The 19,933-nt window shown below is 44.2% G+C and overlaps 1 protein-coding gene across 6 annotated transcripts in view; it reads right to left on the bottom strand.

Annotated features, from left to right (window-relative positions):
* Positions 1-19,933, bottom strand: part of UBAC2 (UBA domain containing 2) — a 377,581-nt gene that overhangs the window by 64,521 nt on the left and 293,127 nt on the right. For 5 of the 6 annotated variants that reach the window (XR_003857130.1, XR_003857131.1, XR_003857133.1 and 2 more), the window contains exon 8: positions 12,269-12,388. The exons of the other annotated variant lie outside the window; for it this stretch is intronic. Coding sequence is in view for 1 of the 5 variants with exons in the window: in XM_029604494.1 (XP_029460354.1) it covers positions 12,269-12,388 (120 nt within the window). In the remaining 4 variants the exon portion in view is untranslated. The remainder of the gene's footprint in view (positions 1-12,268; positions 12,389-19,933) is intronic. 6 annotated transcript variants of the gene reach the window in all.

Raw genomic sequence — 19,933 nt, 5'->3', positions numbered from 1 at the left:
ATCATTCGCTATGAGCTTTTTACTTTGGAGACCTATAGATCTGTAGGTTAGCAAACATACACCGTTCATGGTTTGAAAGGTATATCTTGTACAGATTTTTGTGAGGCTGTATTTGATTTTATTCCGCTAACAGCACAGTTATGAAGTTAAGGTAAAATTATATTTTCTGAGATCTGTTTTAATAGTCATATGTGCCAAAAAGTAACAAACAGTTCAGGGGACTATTTGTAAAATCCACGATACATCTGACTAAATACAGCTATATTAAAGAAGAATGAGCAACAAGAAAATAAGCCAACTTATGACTCAGTAACAAATGATGAGTAGAAACTGCATTGATGTCTTAGACTTGAAAGTTACAAAAAGGAAGTAAGAGTCTGAGAGGAAAATAAAATTTGGAAAGGCAGATAAAATTAAAATAACTGCAGACAGGAAACAATTTGTGCGGCTCTGCTCATTCGCGGGGTGCACTGAATAAAGCGGGGCACGCATTTCCAGGCAGCTCCTCAGTATCCTGGGCCTCTCTTTCGCTCAAACTGGCAGGGGGGAGATTCAACCTCCTCAGTCCCTGCCATCGTAGCGGATAACGCAGACTGGGGCATATAAATCTCACTCTCTTGTGCTCTTCTTAAAGGATAAAGGCAGCAGTAAATAAAGCATGGAGTCCAATTGTGATGTTCAACTGAAAAAATGTCTACTTTAACTTAAAATGGATGATCCTGAATAGCAAAATAAAAATCATGACAACAACCTTCCCCTGGAAGGTAGTACGTTAGTTCTCGTCAACAACTAGCATTTAAGCACGTGTAAAATGGAAAAATCTCCAACCCTTCTTCTCAAATCGTATCCCCACAAATCCTCACCCTTTGCTGTTAACTGGACGCAGAGGTGAAAACCAGGAACCCAGCCTTCTCAGGAACACGAGTTCGCCAGTCTGTCAGGAACGCATCTCAATAGCAAAAATTCTTCAAGACAAAAATCCGTCAAAAAGTCCAAACTCTTGCAAACTCCTTTCAAAAAGTCACCCTCTCGACACTTCCAGATCAATCAATTGTGGAGCAGAAAGACCTCGCTATCAATCCTCTGAACGAGAGAGAAAGACCCTTTGAATATGCTGAAAGGGCAATTTATACCCCTGAGACCCATCCTAACAAGGAGACAGCAAAAAGTAGGTGCAGGACCCCAAAAATGCAAAAACCCCAAAAGATGGAAACTGGGGTATTAATATTAGCAGAGGTTAAGCCGGGCTACATTTGAACAATAAAAGGATTCCAATATTCAATGTGATTTTAAAATGAAATATTTCAGAACCACTCAGAGAGCTACTTCTAGGGTGAATGGCGGAGAAACACATTTAAGCATCTGAATGAACGAATTGCTACAAAACTTCAAAAAGGAGAGGGAAGAAAAGAACAATGGGTCTGATATTCAACGTCACTTAGCCAATTAACTTTTTATCCAGCTAAAAGGTTAGCAGGGTAAGTGAGGGGAGGAGTGGAGGCGTTCCAGAGTACAGCCACTTGCCTGGCTAACTTACAGGGCCATTCATCAAAATGCGTAATGGCGTTAATGCACATGATAACGCATAAATGCCAACGATAATAATGCATGGCGCAAATGCAAATTTTGGGAAGGGGCGGGGTTAGGGAGGAGTTTGGGCAGGAATTGTGAAAATGAGGGGCAATATCGCACGGTTTTAATGCTGGAAATAACTACACCTTTTTTCCTGGCGTTAAGCTGTGCGATATTATCGAAATGGCTGTAACACAATTCACGATACATTTCTAGAATTGCGTTTCAGCCATTTCTGGGCAGGGGGAGAGGGAGAAAGACAGACAGACAGACTGACTATCTATAAGGCCTTCATAGCAGTCAAGTATTTATATGCCTATAGGAGGGTCATCTAATAGCTTGAGGTGAGGTGTTGGTGGTGGTTTAGGAGCCAGTTTATCATGCAGAGTGACGCATAGGAACAGCACAGTACACCTCGGTGACAATTTGATTTCATTTGGAGTGAGGAAAGTCTGACAAAGATGAAATTTCTACTATGTTCTCTCACCCTAGCTTGAAGAACTCTATAAAAGGGTACCATCAAGCTAGGGCGAGATAACATAGTACAAAATTTCATCTTTGTGAGGCTTTCCTCACTCCAAATGAAGTCAAATCTTCACCGAGGTGTGCTGTGCTATTCGTACATCTTACTCTGCATGATAAACTGGCCCCTAAACCCTAAACCACCACCAACACCTCACCTCGAGCTATTAGATGAGCCTCCTATAGGCATATAAATACTTGACTATTATGAAGGCCTTATGGATAGGTGCTCTCTCTCTCTCTCTCTCAGAGAAATAGGAAGTATTGTAGGGTACAAAAAGTTTATCGCACCTCGCGATAATAACTATGTGCTAATTTACTGGACCATATGGTAATTTTAAAATTACGCCCCTTTTTCTTATCATGCGTGTTATCTATGCATTATTACCGCATTTTGATGAATTTAGGGGTTAGCTGGATAAAATGCTGATATTCAGCGATATCCAGCTAACTAAGGGGGTCATTTTCCAAAGATATCACACGCGAAAAGTCCCTTTTCGCGTGCGATTTCTAAATCGGGACAGTCTGCACTGGAAGGGGAGGAATCGGGGCAGCCTCGGTGCGGACTCCGCGACAACTTCGCTGACGGAGAAAGGTAAGTCTCCTTATCGCCACCAGTATTGCGCCCAATAGCACCACCTTTCACGGTGGCGCTACTGGGTGTGAAAGCCGGCAGCGATAGCACCGCGGAGGTACGATCTCTGCCGGCTTTCGCAGGCCCGCCCCCTGCTTCGCCTCCCCTCCCCCGTTACCACCGGATTCTCTAAGGTCTGCGACCTTAGAAAATCCAGGCCTAAGCCAGACCAAGTATAGGACTGCTATTCGGCTGTTCTAAAGTTAGCTGGATAAACTTATCGGGTTAACTATAAGATAGCCAAGTATGTTCAGTGGGCACGGCTGCACTACTGAATATCTTGCTCAAGTTAGCTAGACAAGTTTATCCAGCTAACTCATGTAGCTGGACAGCAACTGAATTTTAGGCCCAATATTAATATTTAATTAATTACCCCTGATTGATAGGGCATTATCTGACTCTAAAATCAGTGATAAATTCAAAGTAAGAGAATTCAGATAAAAGAATATTAAAACATGATTACTGACAAATTAACACTGGGTTATCAACAAATTTACAATTTTGGAAGTACCCGCCTTCAAATGATACTCTCCAGTTGTAACACTGAGAAGGTCAATTGTCAAAATGCTTCAAAATTTATTTTGAAAATTATTTTATTATTTTCAAGTCTTGCCTGTTGAGATCCCTGACAAAATCCTTAAATTAGTACATTGGTTATATCTGGAAACAAAGGCCGCTTGGGTAGCCAGGTCAATTTTATTTCAACATATGCTTAATGGAGCAATAGGGGTGCCCAATATTAATATTATTATAACGCTGCTCAGTTATGTGTTTTAGTACATTGGCATAGTAGGGTTGCCTATAAGCCCTGGATATTTATTGAACATTTTTTGACGGGGGAGTATTCCTCTTTAATCTCTTCTATGGGTACCTTGACTGGCCCATCCTTTTGCTTTATTGGATAGCCCTTTTCCATTGTTTACTTTCAGGGTTTGAGACAGGTGGAAGTCCTTATTGATTGGAGAGAAGGATTATTTTTCTTTGAACTACAGTAAATATAATACGTTTTAGGGGCCGGGTTTCTATATGCCTACCTTTGGGAAGTGGGAACAATAAGGCCTTTTTCAGCTAGGTTAGTTGTGGATTTAAGACCACTTTTTTGGAATTAGTGGAACAATTTTCCCTAACAAATGTGTCATTTTTTGTCCAAAGGGAAAGTCCTTGTAGATCTTAAGAAGGGAAAGTTACTTTTTGGGGGACCATGTTCAAAACCCCAGAATATTAAGGGACTAATTTCAAAACATTATTTTATATTGAGTAAGGATTCGAAAGAAAAACCAACTCACATTTTGAGTTGGGAGACAGATTTTCAACTAGAATTAGATGAGGATACTTGGGTGAAATGTTTTTTTAAGTATTAAGGAGATGTCCTGATTCTTCTTTAATTGTTGAAAATGGGTATAAATTAATTTATTGATGGCACTTAACACCTGAAAAACTGCATAAAATCTAATCTGGAGAACACATTTTGGAGATTGTGTGGAGGAGTTGCATTTTTTATCAAGTTTAGTAGGACTACCCAAAAATTCAAACATATTGGGATATGGTGATTCACTTAATTTTGGAAATTAGGGGTTGTTTGACCAAAAAAGACCCTAAAATAATGCTATTGGGTATATGTGTTTTTGAGGTACGTGTTATGACCGATTCAACTCACGTCATGTACTGCCCTGCTCTCCTCTCCGGGTCTACTCGCGGCTGGGGCTTGCCGTTACCGCCGCATACCTCCGGGTTTTCTAGGCTCCTCTCGGCAGATAGGACTCTGCCGCCATCCACGCCGACTCCGGGCCTTCCTAGCCTCACGCACCACCGGGCCTCCTTTTGAAGGCCCAATGGCGGGAACACCACAAGGTTGGGATTCTTAATTGCCGCCTTCGACCCTTGCAAACCAACTTGGCAATGAGCTCCTTCGCTACTGGTGCTGCTCCTGTTTCCGCAGACCGTAGTTCCTGTATTGGACCTTCCTGCGACTCTGGCTCGGGTACCCGCTCCTTGGGGACCTGCTTGCACTCCAGTTGGAGACTCTGTTTCCAGGCTTCCCCCGCTCCTCGGGCTAGCCCTGCGCCTTCCAGAGGTCCTGCCTGCCGGACTCCCTGCTCCTCGGGGTTGTCCCTCGAATTGCCTTACTGATTGGGAGACTTGACTCAGCGCTTCCTTGCTCCTCGGGGCAGTGCCTACACCAGTGACGGTACCTGCGCTCCCCTGCTCCTCGGGGCAGTGCCTACGTTATACACCAGTGACGGTACCTGCGCTCCCCTGCTCCTCGGGGCAGTGCCTACGTTATACACCAGTGACGGTACCTGCGCTCCCCTGCTCCTCGGGGCAGTGCCTACGTTGTACATCAATGACTGTACCTGCGCTTCTCTGCTTCTCAGGGCAGTACCTACGTTCTACACCTGCGACTGTACTCTGCACCTCTCCACTCCTCAGGGTAGTGCCTCCGTTTCTCTATCAGAGATTCCCTCGTGCGCAGCCACGCTCCTTGGGTTTGCTTACGTCACAACTTCGGAGATTCGACTCGGGCTTCGGACTGCCTATGTCATCACACCAGAGCCTCTCTTGCTACGCTGCCCCGCCCCTTGGGACAGTCTCTGCTGCATTCCTCCAGAAGTTCCTGTCTCGCGCTCCCCGGGGCCTGCCTAGCGCTTCTCTGGCACCTGAATCTTCAGCTCTGTCTGGATACTGTGGGTTCCCCTCCGGACTGTCTCTCTTACCCCGCTCCTCAGGATCCCCCACAGCTCCTCAGGATCCCCCCACAGTACTCTATCTACAAGCTCCTGCGATCACGTGGCTGTGAAGCAGGTCGCCCTATTATTCTACCACTCCTGCTGCAGTTGATCTCGCCTCCCGACGGTGAGGACCTGCTTGAATAACTGAATGAAAATCATCAAAGGCAAGGTATGGTTTCAATCTTTGCAAAATGCTCAGCTTATAAAATGCACTTTTAGTAACTGCCTTGACTTGAAGTTGAAGAGAGAGGTCAGGCTCAAGTACTACTGTTTGATTTATTTTTATTGATTTAAAATCACTTTTAGCCTGATTTAAATCACTTTTATGTACCCCACCTCCAAAAGTTTGGGGCGGGGTACATAAAAACATACATAAAATTTAAGACACAGAAACAAGAAAAAAAACTTCTTATGGCTGCATATCTTATGGTATACCAGAATGACCCATTCTTAAAAACAAAATGAGGTTGGAAGATCCAGCATGGGGAATCTACTCAAAACCGTTATCTCAGTTTTCCCAATGTTCAATAGTAGTTTATTCGTAGTCTTCCAGGACTTAATTGGACATAAACACCCAGATGGCGGATAACTTTCAAACAAAAGTGCACACTGGTATATACACACATATATGGTCGTGAGCTCTATGTTAGTATTTTAGAACCCATGCATAGTATATACTTGAATCTCTATCTTGCAACACTCGTGCATATGTAGGCTTACACGTGAATACATACAATCGCTGAAAGAATGTATATTGATGCATTTAACGCATATATTTCTCCTACTTATTTTAAAAATGTGTATATGTTACATGTGAAAATAAAGTAGGACTCACGTATATCAGGATTTATGCATGCAAGTCGGTTTTATGTTATTTTAAAATATGCACACATGAAGGAAATTATCAGTTTGCTCAGCTGTTCTCCAGGTTATCGAGACCCTCCTGGTTCTTCGGTCAATTCACCCCAGTTCACCACAACACAATAAATACATTTAATATCATTTAAGCCAGATGATTATCAGGTGTAAAATTACACATGCATGTTGACAAAGTTATGTGCTATTTTTTTTTTAAATTGCAACTTGCATGTGAAAATGTTGGTTCCACCCCGGAATGCCCCTTTTTTATGCAGGTAAATTTGTGCAAAAGTGAAAATATGTGCATATTTTTTAACTTTATAAAATACAAAATACACAAGTAGAGGCTACTTATATGCATATATGCTAATTTTTAGATGTATAACATTTTGAAAATTCACCCCATAATGTTTGAATGCCTCCCTTAAAGTAGATGAAATTAGAACAAAAAATTGTATGTCGGCTACTTGTGGGATGCAGATAAACACTGAACAATAGGGCTGACAGCACAAATCCCTGCAGAATCCCAGTTTCAGTGGAGTACCCTTGGATATATATTAATTCTTATCTGATGTGTACACTCAGAAAGGAAAGATGTAAACCACGTCAGTACTGTCCCAGAGATATCAATTTCCTTCAAATAGCTGAATAGGATTGAATGATTCAGTGTATCGAAGGCGGCAGATATAGCCAATAAAAGCAGAATAAATTAGTTGGCATTACAAAGCTGCACCTATACTAGTTGAGGCTCATAAGGAATAGAATTTCCATGCTATGGCCAGGTTTAAAACCAAACTGATATTGATCTAATATAATATTCCTATCTAGAAGATCCTGAAGTTGTTTCAGAACAGCACACTTAGCTAAGGAGGACAATGAAGATATTGGGGAGTAGCTACTTGGATCAGTAGAATCCATTTTCTGATTTTTCAAAATGGGTCATATCACAGTTATTGGAGAGATACCCGTTCTGGAGGTTTTCATAGGTGATAATTCAGATCAACTGAACCAAATCACAGGGAACCTGGAAGATGTGGTAGGCCTAATTGACAAACTGAAGAGTAGTAAATCACCTGGACCGGATGGTATACACCCCAGGGTTCTGAAAGAACTAAAAATGAAATTTTTGACAGTAAAAATGTATAACCTCTCATTAAAATCATCTAATGTACCTGAAAATTGGAAGATGGCCAATGTAACCAGAATATTTAAAAAGGGATCCAGGGGTGATCTGGGAAACTATAGACCGGTGAGCCTGACTTCAGTGCCGGGCAATTTGTGGAAACATAAAGAATAAAATCACAAAACATTTAGATAGACATGGTTTGATGGGACACAGCCAGCACGGATTTACCCAAGGGAAGTCTTGCCTCACAAATCTCCATTTTTTGAAGGGATGAATAAACATGTGGAGAAAGGTGAACTTCTAGATGTGGTGTACATGGATTTTCAGAAGGTGTTCAACAAAGTCTCGCATGACAGGCTTCTAAGAAAACTAAAAAGTCATAGGATAGGAGGTGATGCCTTTTGTGATTTGCAAGTTGGTTAAAAGACAGGAAACAGAGAGTAGGATTAAATAGTCCGTTTTCACAGTGGAAAAAGGTAAAAAGTGGATTGCCTCAGGGATCCGTACTTGGACCGGTGCTTTTTAATATATTTATAAATGATCTGGAAAGGGGTACAACAAATGAGGTGATCAAATTTGCGGATGATACAAAATTATGCAGGGTAGTTAAATCTCAAGCGGCTTGTGAAGAATTGCAGGAAGACCTTGCAAGACTGGAAGATTGGGCTTCCAAATGGCAGATGAAATTTAATGTGGACAAGTGCAAAGTGATGCATATAGGGAAAAATAACCCTTGCTGTAGTTACACAATGTTAGGTTCTATTTTTGGAGTTACCATCCAGGAAAGAGATCTAGGCGTCATAGTGGATAATACATTGAAATTGTCAGCCCAATGTGCTGAGGCAAACAGAATGTTACAGAATGTTAGGAATTGCTAAGAAGAAATGGAAAATAAAATGGAAGATGTCATAATGCCTCTGTATCGTTCCATGGTGAGACTGCACTGTGTGCAGTTGTGGCCACTGCATCTCAAAAAGGATATAGCTGCACTGGAGAAAGTGCAGAGAAGGGTGACCAAAATGATAAGGGGCATGGAATGCCTGGCCAATGAGAAAAGGCTAATGAAGTTAGGGTTGTTCAGTTTGGAGAAGAGACAACTGAGGGGGGATATGACAGAAGTCTACAAAATCATGAAAGGACTTGACAAGTTAATGTAAATCGGTTATTCACTCTCTCACGTAATAGGAGGACCAGGGGGCATGCCATGAAGTTAGCAAGTAGCTCATTTAAAATAAGTAGAAGTCAATTATTTTTCACTCAGCGCATAGTTAAGTTCTGGAATTCATTGCCAGTGGATGTGGTTACAGCAGTTAGTGTAACAGGGTATAAAAAAGGTTTGGATACGTTCATAAACTACTATGACAGTAATTAATAAGCAATAGTAGCTTGTGATCTATCTAATGTTTGGGTACTTGCCAGGTACTTGTGATTTGGATTGGCCACTGTTGGAAACAAGATACTGGGCTTGATGGACCCTTGGTCTGATCTAGTATGCAATGTTCTTATAGTGCCCTTGGAAATCATCTTAAAATTTTTCTTTGCGGAGAAACTTGTTCAAGGCCTTTAGATGTAGGATGGGATAATACCCCCGATTTTCTTGGGTAACAGGAAATATGTGGAGTAGAATCCTCACTCTCCTTTCTGTGGGGGAACAGGCTTGACTGCTCTGGTTTGCAAGCGCGTATGGAGGTAATTTTTTAAGCAATTCCTGGTGTGAAAGGTAAATAAATGACTCCTTGGAAAAGCGATTTGATGGGATTCTCAATAAATGTAATCTGTTGCCTTCCTTTATTATCCTATCCATAGAACCCAACTGTTTGGTTACCAGGAGTCAACTTGTTCACATAAAACTTCATCCCCCCCCCCCCCCGAAACAGGTAAGATCTTCATAACAGAGACTGGAATTCAGGTGGGTGCTCTAGAACCAGTCAAAAAACATCCCTGGTTCTGAGTGGGGTGCAGAGTGGAGTCTTGAACTTTTATGGTCACATGGGTGTGGTTGTTGCTGGGGGCAAGTGAATGAAGAAAAACCTTTTTTCAGAGGAAAGGTCTGAGAACCTTATGGTCTCTTATTAGATTCACTGCCTCCTTGAGTTTATCTCCATCTCCTCTATATGGCATGTCAGCAAGTCTGTCATGCACATCCTCTTTGAAGCCTGAGCTCACAGCCATCATCTGCTCCATGATGATCTCCATGCCATATCAAAAACATTACCGGTCAAACGGACCAAATCATCTCCACACTTCTCTCTTAGCTTCACTGAGCGAATAAAGTCCTCTTGATTCCCTGGAGGGTAACTCTGTGAACTTCAGTATGTTTTGCAGATCAGTATGCATAAACTTGATCATGAAGATCTGGTAGGATGCCATACCAGAGCTAATCACAGTTCTGAAAGTATTTTTTCCACTAAAGATCTTTGTCTTACACTTTGGAACATTGAAGAATTAGCCTTAGATTTCTTAGTCTTTTTAAAGCCAAATTCAATTACCACAAAGTAGTGCGGTAGATGGAGTTTGCTGAATCCAAGAGGCTCCTGAGCATATCAATACCAGTGCCTTGATACCCAAGAAGTATCAGGCTTTTGTGCTGAAGCTAAAATGTTGAGCAATTTCAAGATACAAAGGCTGATGGCTCTAGATTAAATCTTTGTGCAGATGTTATAGAGGTATGACCTAAGCCCAGACAGCATACACAATCCCTGTAATGGTCAGCTATGGACATCTTCTGATTGAAAATTGGACACCACTGTTATATATAATTCATTTTACTTGGTAGACAAGCAGGAAATATAGTCACTCAAGTGAGTGATGTCATCTGATGATACTCATACAGAATAAGAACATAAGAACATACCATACTGGGTCAGACCAAGGGTCCATCAAGCCCAGCATCCTGTTTCCAACAGTGGCCAATCCAGGCCATAAGAACCTGGCAAGTACCCAAAAACTAAGTCTATTCCATGTTACCATTGCTAATGGCAGTGGCTATTCTCTAAGTGAACTTAATAGCAGGTAATGGACTTCTCCTCCAAGAACTTATCCAATCCTTTTTTAAACACAGCTATACTAACTGCACTAACCACATCCTCTGGCAACAAATTCAAGAGTTTAATTGTGCATTGAATAAAAAAGAACTTTCTCCGATTAGTTTTAAACGTGCCACACGCTAACTTCATGAAGTGCCCCCTAGTCTTTCTATTATCCGAAAGAGTAAATAACCGATTCACATCTACCCGTTCTAGACCTCTCATGATTTTAAACACCTCTATCTTATCCCCCCCTCAGCCATCTCTTCTCCAAGCTGAAAAGTCCTAACCTCTTTAGTCTTTCCTCATAGAGGAGCTGTTCCATTCCCCTTATCATTTTGGTAGCCCTTCTCTGTACCTTCTCCATCGCAATTATATCTTGTTTGAGATTCGGTGACCAGAATTGTACACAGTGTTCAAGGCGCGGTCTCACCATGGAGCGATACAGAGGCATTATGACATTTTCCGTTTTATTCACCATTCCCTTTCTAATAATTCCCAACATTCTGTTTGCTTTTTTGACTGCCGAAGCACACTGAACAGACGATTTCAATGTGTTATCCACTACGACGCCTAGATCTCTTTCTTGGGTTGTAGCACCTAATATGGAACCTAACATTGTGTAACTATAGCATGGGTTATTTTTCCCTATATGCATCACCTTGCACTTATCCACATTAAATTTCATCTGCCATTTTGATGCCCAATTTTCCAGTCTAACAAAGTCTTCCGGCAATTTATCACAATCTGCTTGTGATTTAACTACTCTGAACAATTTTGTATCATCTGCAAATTTGATTACCTCACTCGTCGTATTTCTTTCCAGATCATTTATAACTATATTGAAAAGTAAGGGTCCCAATACAGATCCCTGAGGAACTCCACTGCCCACTCCCTTCCACTGAGAAAATTGTCCATTTAATCCTACTTTCTGTTTCCTGTCTTTTAACCAGTTTGTAATCCACGGAAGGACATCGCCACCTATCCCATAACTTTTTACTTTTCCTAGAAGCCTCTCATGAGGAACTTTGTCAAATGCCTTCTGAAAATCCAAGTATACTATATCTACCGGTTCACCTTTTTCATAAGCTATAGAAAAAACTAGGACTGCCAACAGTGCATCCTTTTTGGCCACAGATCTTACCAGACCTGTTTCCTTGCTCTCTCAACATATGAAGAATGACTTGCACCTAAACTTTCAGAAAGTCACTGAAGGCCTTTCTTTTTACACAAGCCTTTGATTTTTGATCACGCTACGATCAGGTTGGTAAAGTGATTCTGTTTCATATGAATGTATGAATTGTTTATCTGGTACTATTTTTTGCACCACTGGATTTATAAAAGTAGAAAGAGAGTAATTTCATTTTGGTAACGTTAAGAAGTCTTTGTTTTATTAACAGAGGAATTGTAAGGGAGTTCTAGATTTTGTTGTTAGTTGTTTTTGCTGTGCTTTCATTGTCTCTGCTTTTATGACTTGATCTGTCATGAGCAGTGGATGTGTGCACAAGTCTAACCTCCTCAGTCAGTTTGTTTCTTCAGCTTCCCCCTCATACTACCTAGTGAGCATTTTTTGGCACTTCACTAAGCTTTATTTCTTTATCATCAGCAATTACTGGATCCTGGGATTTTCCTTTTCTTCCAGTGAGGCATACTCAGCAACCTCAGTCAGCTCCTTTTATTCAGTGCAATTTCGTCCTTTGATTTCGCTCTCTGTTTTTCTTACAATGGCAGAAAAGAAAGCTTACTTTTTGACTCTTATTTTCTTCCTTTAAAACAAATACAAATTACACAGGAAACATACCTGTTCTTCTGAAGCTGCAGTAGGCGGAGCCACTTGCTCAGGTTGATGATTATTTGGAAGATCTGCATTACGTCTGGGACGCAAATGTGAGAAGAGTTGACTCCAATTAATCATCCTACCCTGAAGCCAAACCAGACATATACTATGATTAATTTCAAAAGCACTCCTGAAGGAAGGCGAGTTTTATAATATATATTGCTAGATACAGCAGAGTTGCTTACCTGTAAGAGGTGTTCTCCCAGGACAGCAGGATGTTAGTCCTCACAGATGGGTGACATCATCAGATGGAGCCCTGTCACGGAATTTTGTCAAAGTTTCTAGAACTTTGACTGGCACACTGAGCATGCCCAGCATGCTACCAACCCCGGGCCACACAGGATCCCCCTTTAGTCTTGTTTTATAGCAGAAAAGTACGAGTGAAAAATAAAACAACAAAACGTAAGTGAACCCAACTCCACAGAGTGGCGGGTGGGTTTTGTGAAGACTAACATCCCGCTGTCCTGGGAGAACACCTGTTACAGGTAAGCAACTCTGCTTTCTCCAAGGACAAGCAGGTTGGTAATCCTCACAGATATCTGAATAGCAAGGTGCAGGCTGCTCCCGGAACACCCTGGGACAACAGACACCAAATAACGTGCAACAGGCACATCAACAGGGGTGCTGTTGGCAACAATGGGGGCAGCCTGAAAAGCATATTGGGCCCTAGGTAGGAAGAGTTGGATTCTTACACTGGAAACAGATTACGGAGGATAGGCTGGCCAAAGACGCTGTCCTGTCGACCATCATTGTCCAGGCAGTAATGGGCTGAGAAAGTGTGGAGGGAGCTCCATGTCACAGCCCTGCAGATTTCGGCAATAGGGACTGCCTGAAAGTGTGCTATTGACATCGCCATGGCCCTCACTGAGTGTGCTTTCACTCGGCCCTCGTGCGGAAGGCCTGCTTGCTGGTAGCAGAAAGCAATACAGTCTGCCAACTAGTTAAGACAGGATTTGCTTGCCCACCGTAACTCCATTTTTGTCAAAGAAGACAGTTAGGTGGACTGCCTGTGGACCCTGGTGCGGTCTAGGTAAAAGGCGAGAGCACACTTGCAGTCCAAGGTATGCAGAGCCCGCTCATCTGGATGAGTGTGGCATCAGGAAAAAAGTGGGCAACAGGATGGACTGATACAGATATGGACTGATACTACGCACTCACCCTAGGCAGGAACCTAGGGTGAGTGCGTAGTACCACCCTGTCATGGAAGAACCTTGTGTAAGGCGAAGAGGTCACCAGGGCCTGCAGTTCACTGACTCTGCGAGCAAAAGTAACCGCCACTAGGAAGATGACCTTCCAGGTGAGTTACCTCAACTCGCAGGAGCGCAGGGGCTCAAACGGAGACCGCATGAGCCACGCTAGCACTATGTTGTGGTCCCAGACCACAACAGGGGGATGTAGTGAAGGCTTCAGTTGTAGTAAGCCTCTCATGAAGCACCCCACTAAGGGCTGCACCGATACTGGAGTGTTGCCCACTCCGCGGTGGTAGGCGCTGATGGCACTCAGATGTACCCAGATTGAGGTAGTCTGTAGACCAGACTCCGAGAGGCACCAGAGGAAGTCCAAAAGCCTAGGAGTGATGAGAACCTCCTCCACTTTGCTTAGTATGACATCCGCATGGAAGACTTACACGAAGCTACCAGGACTTGTGAGACATTATCAGAAAGGTCGAGGGACCGTAGTATTAGCCTTTCAACATCCACGCTGTTGGGGACAGCGACTGGAGGTTTGGGTGGCATAGCCTGCCCTGATCCTGCATGATGAGGATAGGCGAGGTGCCCAGGCGAATGGGCTCCTGGACAGAGAGATCACGGAGAATGGGAAACCAGACCTGACGCGGCCCATGTGGGGCTATGAGGATCATGGAGCCTCGGTCCTGCTGTAGCTTCACGAGAATCTTGCCTATTAGCAGAATCAGAGGGTACGCATATAAAAGGCCGTACTCTAGGGGAGTGGGTGAAGGCATCCACGGCTGGTCTGCTTCAGTCCCCATGTAGGGAGCAGAATCGCTCCACTTTGTGGTTCTGTGAGGACACAAAGAGATCTATGTCCGGCTGACCACACTGGTGAAAGATCCTGTCCGCTACACAGAGGTTCAGGGACCATTCTTGGGGCTGGAATGTCCAGCGGAGGCGATCCACTACTACATTCTCGGTGCCCACTAGGTAGATGGCCCGCAGAAGCATGGAACACGACAGGGCCTAGGCCCAAATCTGCGACGCCTCTTGACAGAGGAGATAAGAGCCTGTGCCCCCCCTGTTTGTTCATGTACCACATGGCTACCTGGTTGTCCATCTGGATCAAGGCGACCTTGTTGGACAAGCAGTCCTGGAATGCATAGAGGGCATACCGCATCGCCCGGTGTTCCAGGAAGTTTATCTGGCAGGCCGCCTCGGCTCTCGACCATACCCCTTGTGTTTGTAGGCAGTTGACATGGACTCTTCAGCCTACGCTGGAGGCATCCGTGGTCAAGGTTACCTGAGCAGCCGGGGGCTGAAAGGGAAGTCCCTTGCTCAAGTTAGATTCCTGCGCCCACCAGGTGAGGGAGAGCTGGAGTGGGTTGGTTATCTGACCATTGCAGAGAGTTTCTGAGTGGCTTGGTGCTACTGAGACCCGCGTGACCCTCATGGCTAGGCAGGCTATTGGGGTGACGTGCACTGACAATGCAATGTGACCCAGCAAATTCAGGCGCAGGTGGGTGGTGGCCGCCCACCGGCAGCGGATGTATCCGGCCAGGGTGGCTATGCGTTCACTGGAAAGGAATGCCTCGGCCACTGTGGTGTCTAAGTCTGCTCCGATGAAAATCAGTCACTGGGATGGAGTCAGCTAGGATTTCGGGTAGTTCATGAGAAACCCAGTGACTTGAGGAGGCTTAGTGTCATGTTGAGGAACTGAAGAGCTCCCTCTTTTGACGAACTCTTGATGAGCCAATCATCCAGACATGGGATCACATGTATCCCGTTCTGGCGCAAATATGCTCCCCCCCCCCCCGCCAAGCACTTTGTGAAGACCTGGGGCGTGGAGGCTAGCCCGAAGGGGAGAACCCTGTACTGGAAGTTTCGGTGGCCTACTACGAAGCACAGATATTTGAGATGAGGTGGAAAAATCGCAATGTGCGCGTAAGCATCCTGTAGATACAGAGAGCAGAGCCATTCCCCTTGATTCAGAAGCAGAAGTAGGGTGCCCAAGGACACCATTCTGAACTGTTCTCTGTGAAGGAACCTGTTTAAGGCTCGAAGATCGAGGATGGGACGGAGGCCACCTGTTCTCTTTGGGATGAGAAAATACCAGGAGTAGAATCCTCGTCCCTGCTGAGCCCGGGGAACCGATTCCACGGCTCCAGGCTGTAGCAGGGCCGAGAGTTCTAACTCTAGGGTCAATGTGTATTCCACAAGGCTCCACGCCGGGGAGGGTATGGAGTCTGTAGGAACAATGAGGAGATTCAGGCAGTAACCGTATGCTATGATGGACAATACCCATCTGTCGGTGGTAAGTAGGAACCAATTGTTGTCGAAGTGGCAGAGATGACCTCCCACAGGTGGGTCGGATGGTGTGGGCAAAGGGGACTGGTTTCTGGATGCCAGTCATAAGCCAGCTGCGGGACTAGGCTGGTGAACTGGCTGAGCTCTAGTTGCTTTGTTGGCGAGGATGGTCTCTTTGGGAGGACCGAGCTGTGCGAGCATGGGACGCCAGAGGGTCCCATGCTCAGTGATGGTCAGTGAGGCAGAACTGACAGCGGTGGTGCCAGCGCCGAGGGCACTGGGACCTGCGATGGACATTGGGGCACCGGGAGGTCCAATGACCTGGGGGCAGGATCCGGCATTGGCAGTTCCGTCCATGGAGATGGGCAAGGAGCCGCATCTTCCTCCTCCGAGGAGCCCGGAATCGGGATTGAGATGGGAGGAGGCACTGGTGGTTGGCAGGGCACGGAGGGCCCTGCTGGCATGAGTTGCATCGGCAAGACACCGAGCAGCATGTCCAGCCTTTCCAGTAGAGGTGCCAACATGGAGGATGCCGGTTCCGATGCCGGTATGGGGGCCGGCGTCGATGGCGGCTGGAGACCCCGAAGGGCATTGCCTGTTGGACCACATGGTCCAACTCCTCTTGGAACGAAGGTGCAGACAAAACCGACCCTGGAGTACGAGGCAGGCTGGGAGTCACCAGAGCGTCTATGGAGGTCCGCAGAGGCTTGGTGCCCAGTACTGATATCAGTGAGGAATGCCCTGGGCTCCCGGGTCTAGAGGAGAATGGGGCCTCTCCCTGAGGCTTCTTCGGAGGGGGTTCGGCCGAGGCCAATGCCGCTTCAGTGTCGGTGCAGGCACCAGATGATGACAACCGTCAGTGCCGGTGTCGATGCTTCCCACGATGCACAGCCTAGTCCTTCTCCGGTGCCAAGGACAATGCCGAAGTCTTCGATTGACTCGATCTTGGTGAGGGGCGGTCTCCCACTCCTTGATCTTCTCGGCAGGGCTTTGATGGGGAAGGTACCGAGTCAGTTTGATCCCCACGACTCGATGTACCCGGCACCGGAGTCGATGGAGCAGATTGCTTGGAACCAAACAAGTACTCCATCTTGTCCAGATGGGCGCGCCGGCCTTTGGGGGTCATCTGAGCACAGCTGGGACACAGACGGACATCATGGAAAGGCCCGAGACACTGGCCACAGATGTTGTGTGGGTTTGTTATGGACATGCCACCGGGAGGTAGACAGCTGGGAACCAGACGCAAGAGCGCGAAACGGACTTACCGAATGCCGGAGGAATTGATGCGCGATGGGGGACCCTGCAGCGGGGAAAAACTTGAAGAAAACCTTCAAATTGAGCTCCACTAACTGCGAGGCAATCGCTGTGTGGAAAAAAAGAGACTGAAGTGGGACCCCATGTGGCCACGGGATTGATGGCAGGCTGGGTATGCTCAGTGTGCCAGTCAAAGTTCTAGAAACTTTGACAAAAGTGTTCTGTGACAGGGCTCCTTCTGATGATGTCACCCATCTGTGAGGACTAACATCCTGCTGTCCTGGGAGGAAAAAAACACTTTATCCTAAGACATCAACCATCTCAGTGAAACGTCTGCATAAAAATATTCAAAATATATGTTACATATACTGCAATTCAAGTTTCATTTCTTTCTAGCACAGTTTGATGGAAAAACCAATACTTCTGCACCAGCAAATTTTGTTTAAAGGGATAAATTGCTTTCCACTTTCATAGCTGTGACTGGAAAGTTTGTACACTAGAAATAGCCATGCAAGACAGGTAGCCATCATGCTTCAACATAGCACGTAGACTTAGGGCGAGACTTTATTTTAAAGAAACCGAACGACAGTATATAAAACATGATAAATAAAGTGTAAAAGAAAAACAACACAGAATTCATGATTATTCATCAGTTAAATTAATTGGTGACAATATCTATTAAACAATTCATCCTGTGTGTGCCAATGAAACAAATTGTATTTCTAATCAAGTGCAATAATATAACCTTTCCGCTACACACACAGAAAACCAATTTAAAAACATAATACACGAGTTGTTTGTGAACAGTTCATATAAACTGTATAATTTGTATTACCTGATTTGAGTCATTACTGTGCAAAATTTACCCTATCTTCTCCTTTAAATTATATTTCATTTGCTAAAATGGTTTGCTTAGATAAATAAAATCAGTAAAAGGGAAGTATTGGGTCATCTCATCAAAAATATAATCTGTTAAAAGAAAACTAGTAAAATGGTTTGGTATAGACCGGGGTCGGCAACCTATGGCACAGAAGCCATCACTGTCTTGTAAGGTCATTTTCAGTGGCACAGCAGTGGCAGTGAGGCAGGCACTAAACAGCTGATGGGTGAAGATGCAGACTGCCACTACTACTGATTTAAGCAGGCAGCCCCAAGCCTACATGAGGGGCAATACACACCTCACATCATCTGTGCTGGCAGCAGGAGTCACGATTAACTGAACGTCATAAACTTTGGCAAGTTAAATGTAAGACATTGATAAGACAGGCTAAGAGAGAATTTAAAAAAGAAGTTGGCCGTAGAGGCAAAAACTCACAGTAAAAACTTTAAAAAATATATCTGAAGCAGAAAGCCTGTGAGGGAGTCAGTTGGACTGTTAGATGATCAAGGGGTTAAAGGGGCACTTAGAGAAGATAAGGCCATTGCGGAAAGATTAAATGATTTTTTTGCTTCGGTGTTTACTGAAGAGGATGTTGGGGAGATACCTGTATCAGAGAAGGTTTTCATGGGTAATGATTCAGATGGACTGAACCAAATCACGGTGAACTTAGAAGATGTGGTAGGCCTGATTGACAAACTGATGAGTAGTAAATCACCTGGACCGGATGGTATATACCCCAGGGTTCTGAAGGAACTAAAAAATGAAATTTCAGACCTATTAGTAAAAATTTGTAACCTATCATTAAAATCATCCATTGTACCTGAAGACTGGAGGGTGGTTAATGTAACCCCATATATTTAAAAAGGGCTCCAGGGGTGATCCGGGAAACTACAGACCGGTTAGCCTGACTTCAGTGCCAGGAAAAATAGTGGAAAGAGTTCTAAACATCAAAGTCACAGAACATATAGAAAGACAAGGTTTAATGGAACAAAGTCAGTATGGCTTTACCCAAGGCAAGTCTTGCCTCACAAATCTACTTCACTTTTTTGAAGGAGTTAATAAACATGTAGATAAAGGTGAACAGGTAGATGTAGTATATTTGGATTTGTAGAAGGCGTTTGACAAAGTTCCTCATGAGAGGCTTCTAGGAAAAGTAAAAAGTAATGGGATAGGTGGCGATGTCCTTTCGTGGATTAAAAACTGGCTAAAAGACAGGAAACAGAGAGTAGGATTAAATGGACAATTTTCTCAGTGGAAGGGAGTGGGCAGTGGAGTGTCTCAGGGATCTGTATTGAGACCTGTACTTTTCAATATATTTATAAATGATCTGGAAAGAAATACGACAAGTGAGGTAATCAAATTTGCAGATGATACAAAATTGTTCAGAGTAGTTAAATCACAAGCAGATTGTGATAAATTGCAGGAAGACCTTCTGAGACTGGAAAATTGGGCATCCAAATGGCAGATGAAATTTAATGTGGATAAGTGCAAGGTGATGCATATAGGGAAAAATAACCCATGCTATAGTTACACAATGTTAGGTTCCATATTAGGAGCTACCACCCAAGAAAGAGATCTAGGCGTCATAGTGGATAACATATTGAAATCGTCAGTTCAGTATGCTGCGGAAGTCAAAAAAGCAAACAGAATGTTGGGAATTATTAGAAAGGGAATGGTAAATAAAACGGAAAATGTCATAATGCCTCTGTATCGCTCCATGGTGAGACCGCACCTTTAATACTGTGTACAATTCTGGTTGCCGCATCTCAAAAAAGATATAGTTGCTAGGGATGTGAATCGGGCTTCGGACGATTGAAAATATCGTCGATATTTTCAAAATAGTCAGAAATCGGGGGCTCCCCCAAAATGATAGGAAAACCCCACGATATTGTTTGTGGGGGTTCTCTTATCGTTTTGGGGAAGGGCGGGAAAAACGGCACACAAAAATAACCCCTAAACCCACCCCGACCCTTTAAAACTAATCCCTTAGCTTCCCCCACCCCCCCTAAAACTTTT

The sequence above is a fragment of the Rhinatrema bivittatum genome, chromosome 5, assembly GCF_901001135.1.
Source record: "Rhinatrema bivittatum chromosome 5, aRhiBiv1.1, whole genome shotgun sequence".
Classification (NCBI taxonomy): Eukaryota; Metazoa; Chordata; class Amphibia; order Gymnophiona; family Rhinatrematidae; genus Rhinatrema; species Rhinatrema bivittatum.
This window is presented reverse-complemented; position numbering and strand designations above follow the sequence as displayed.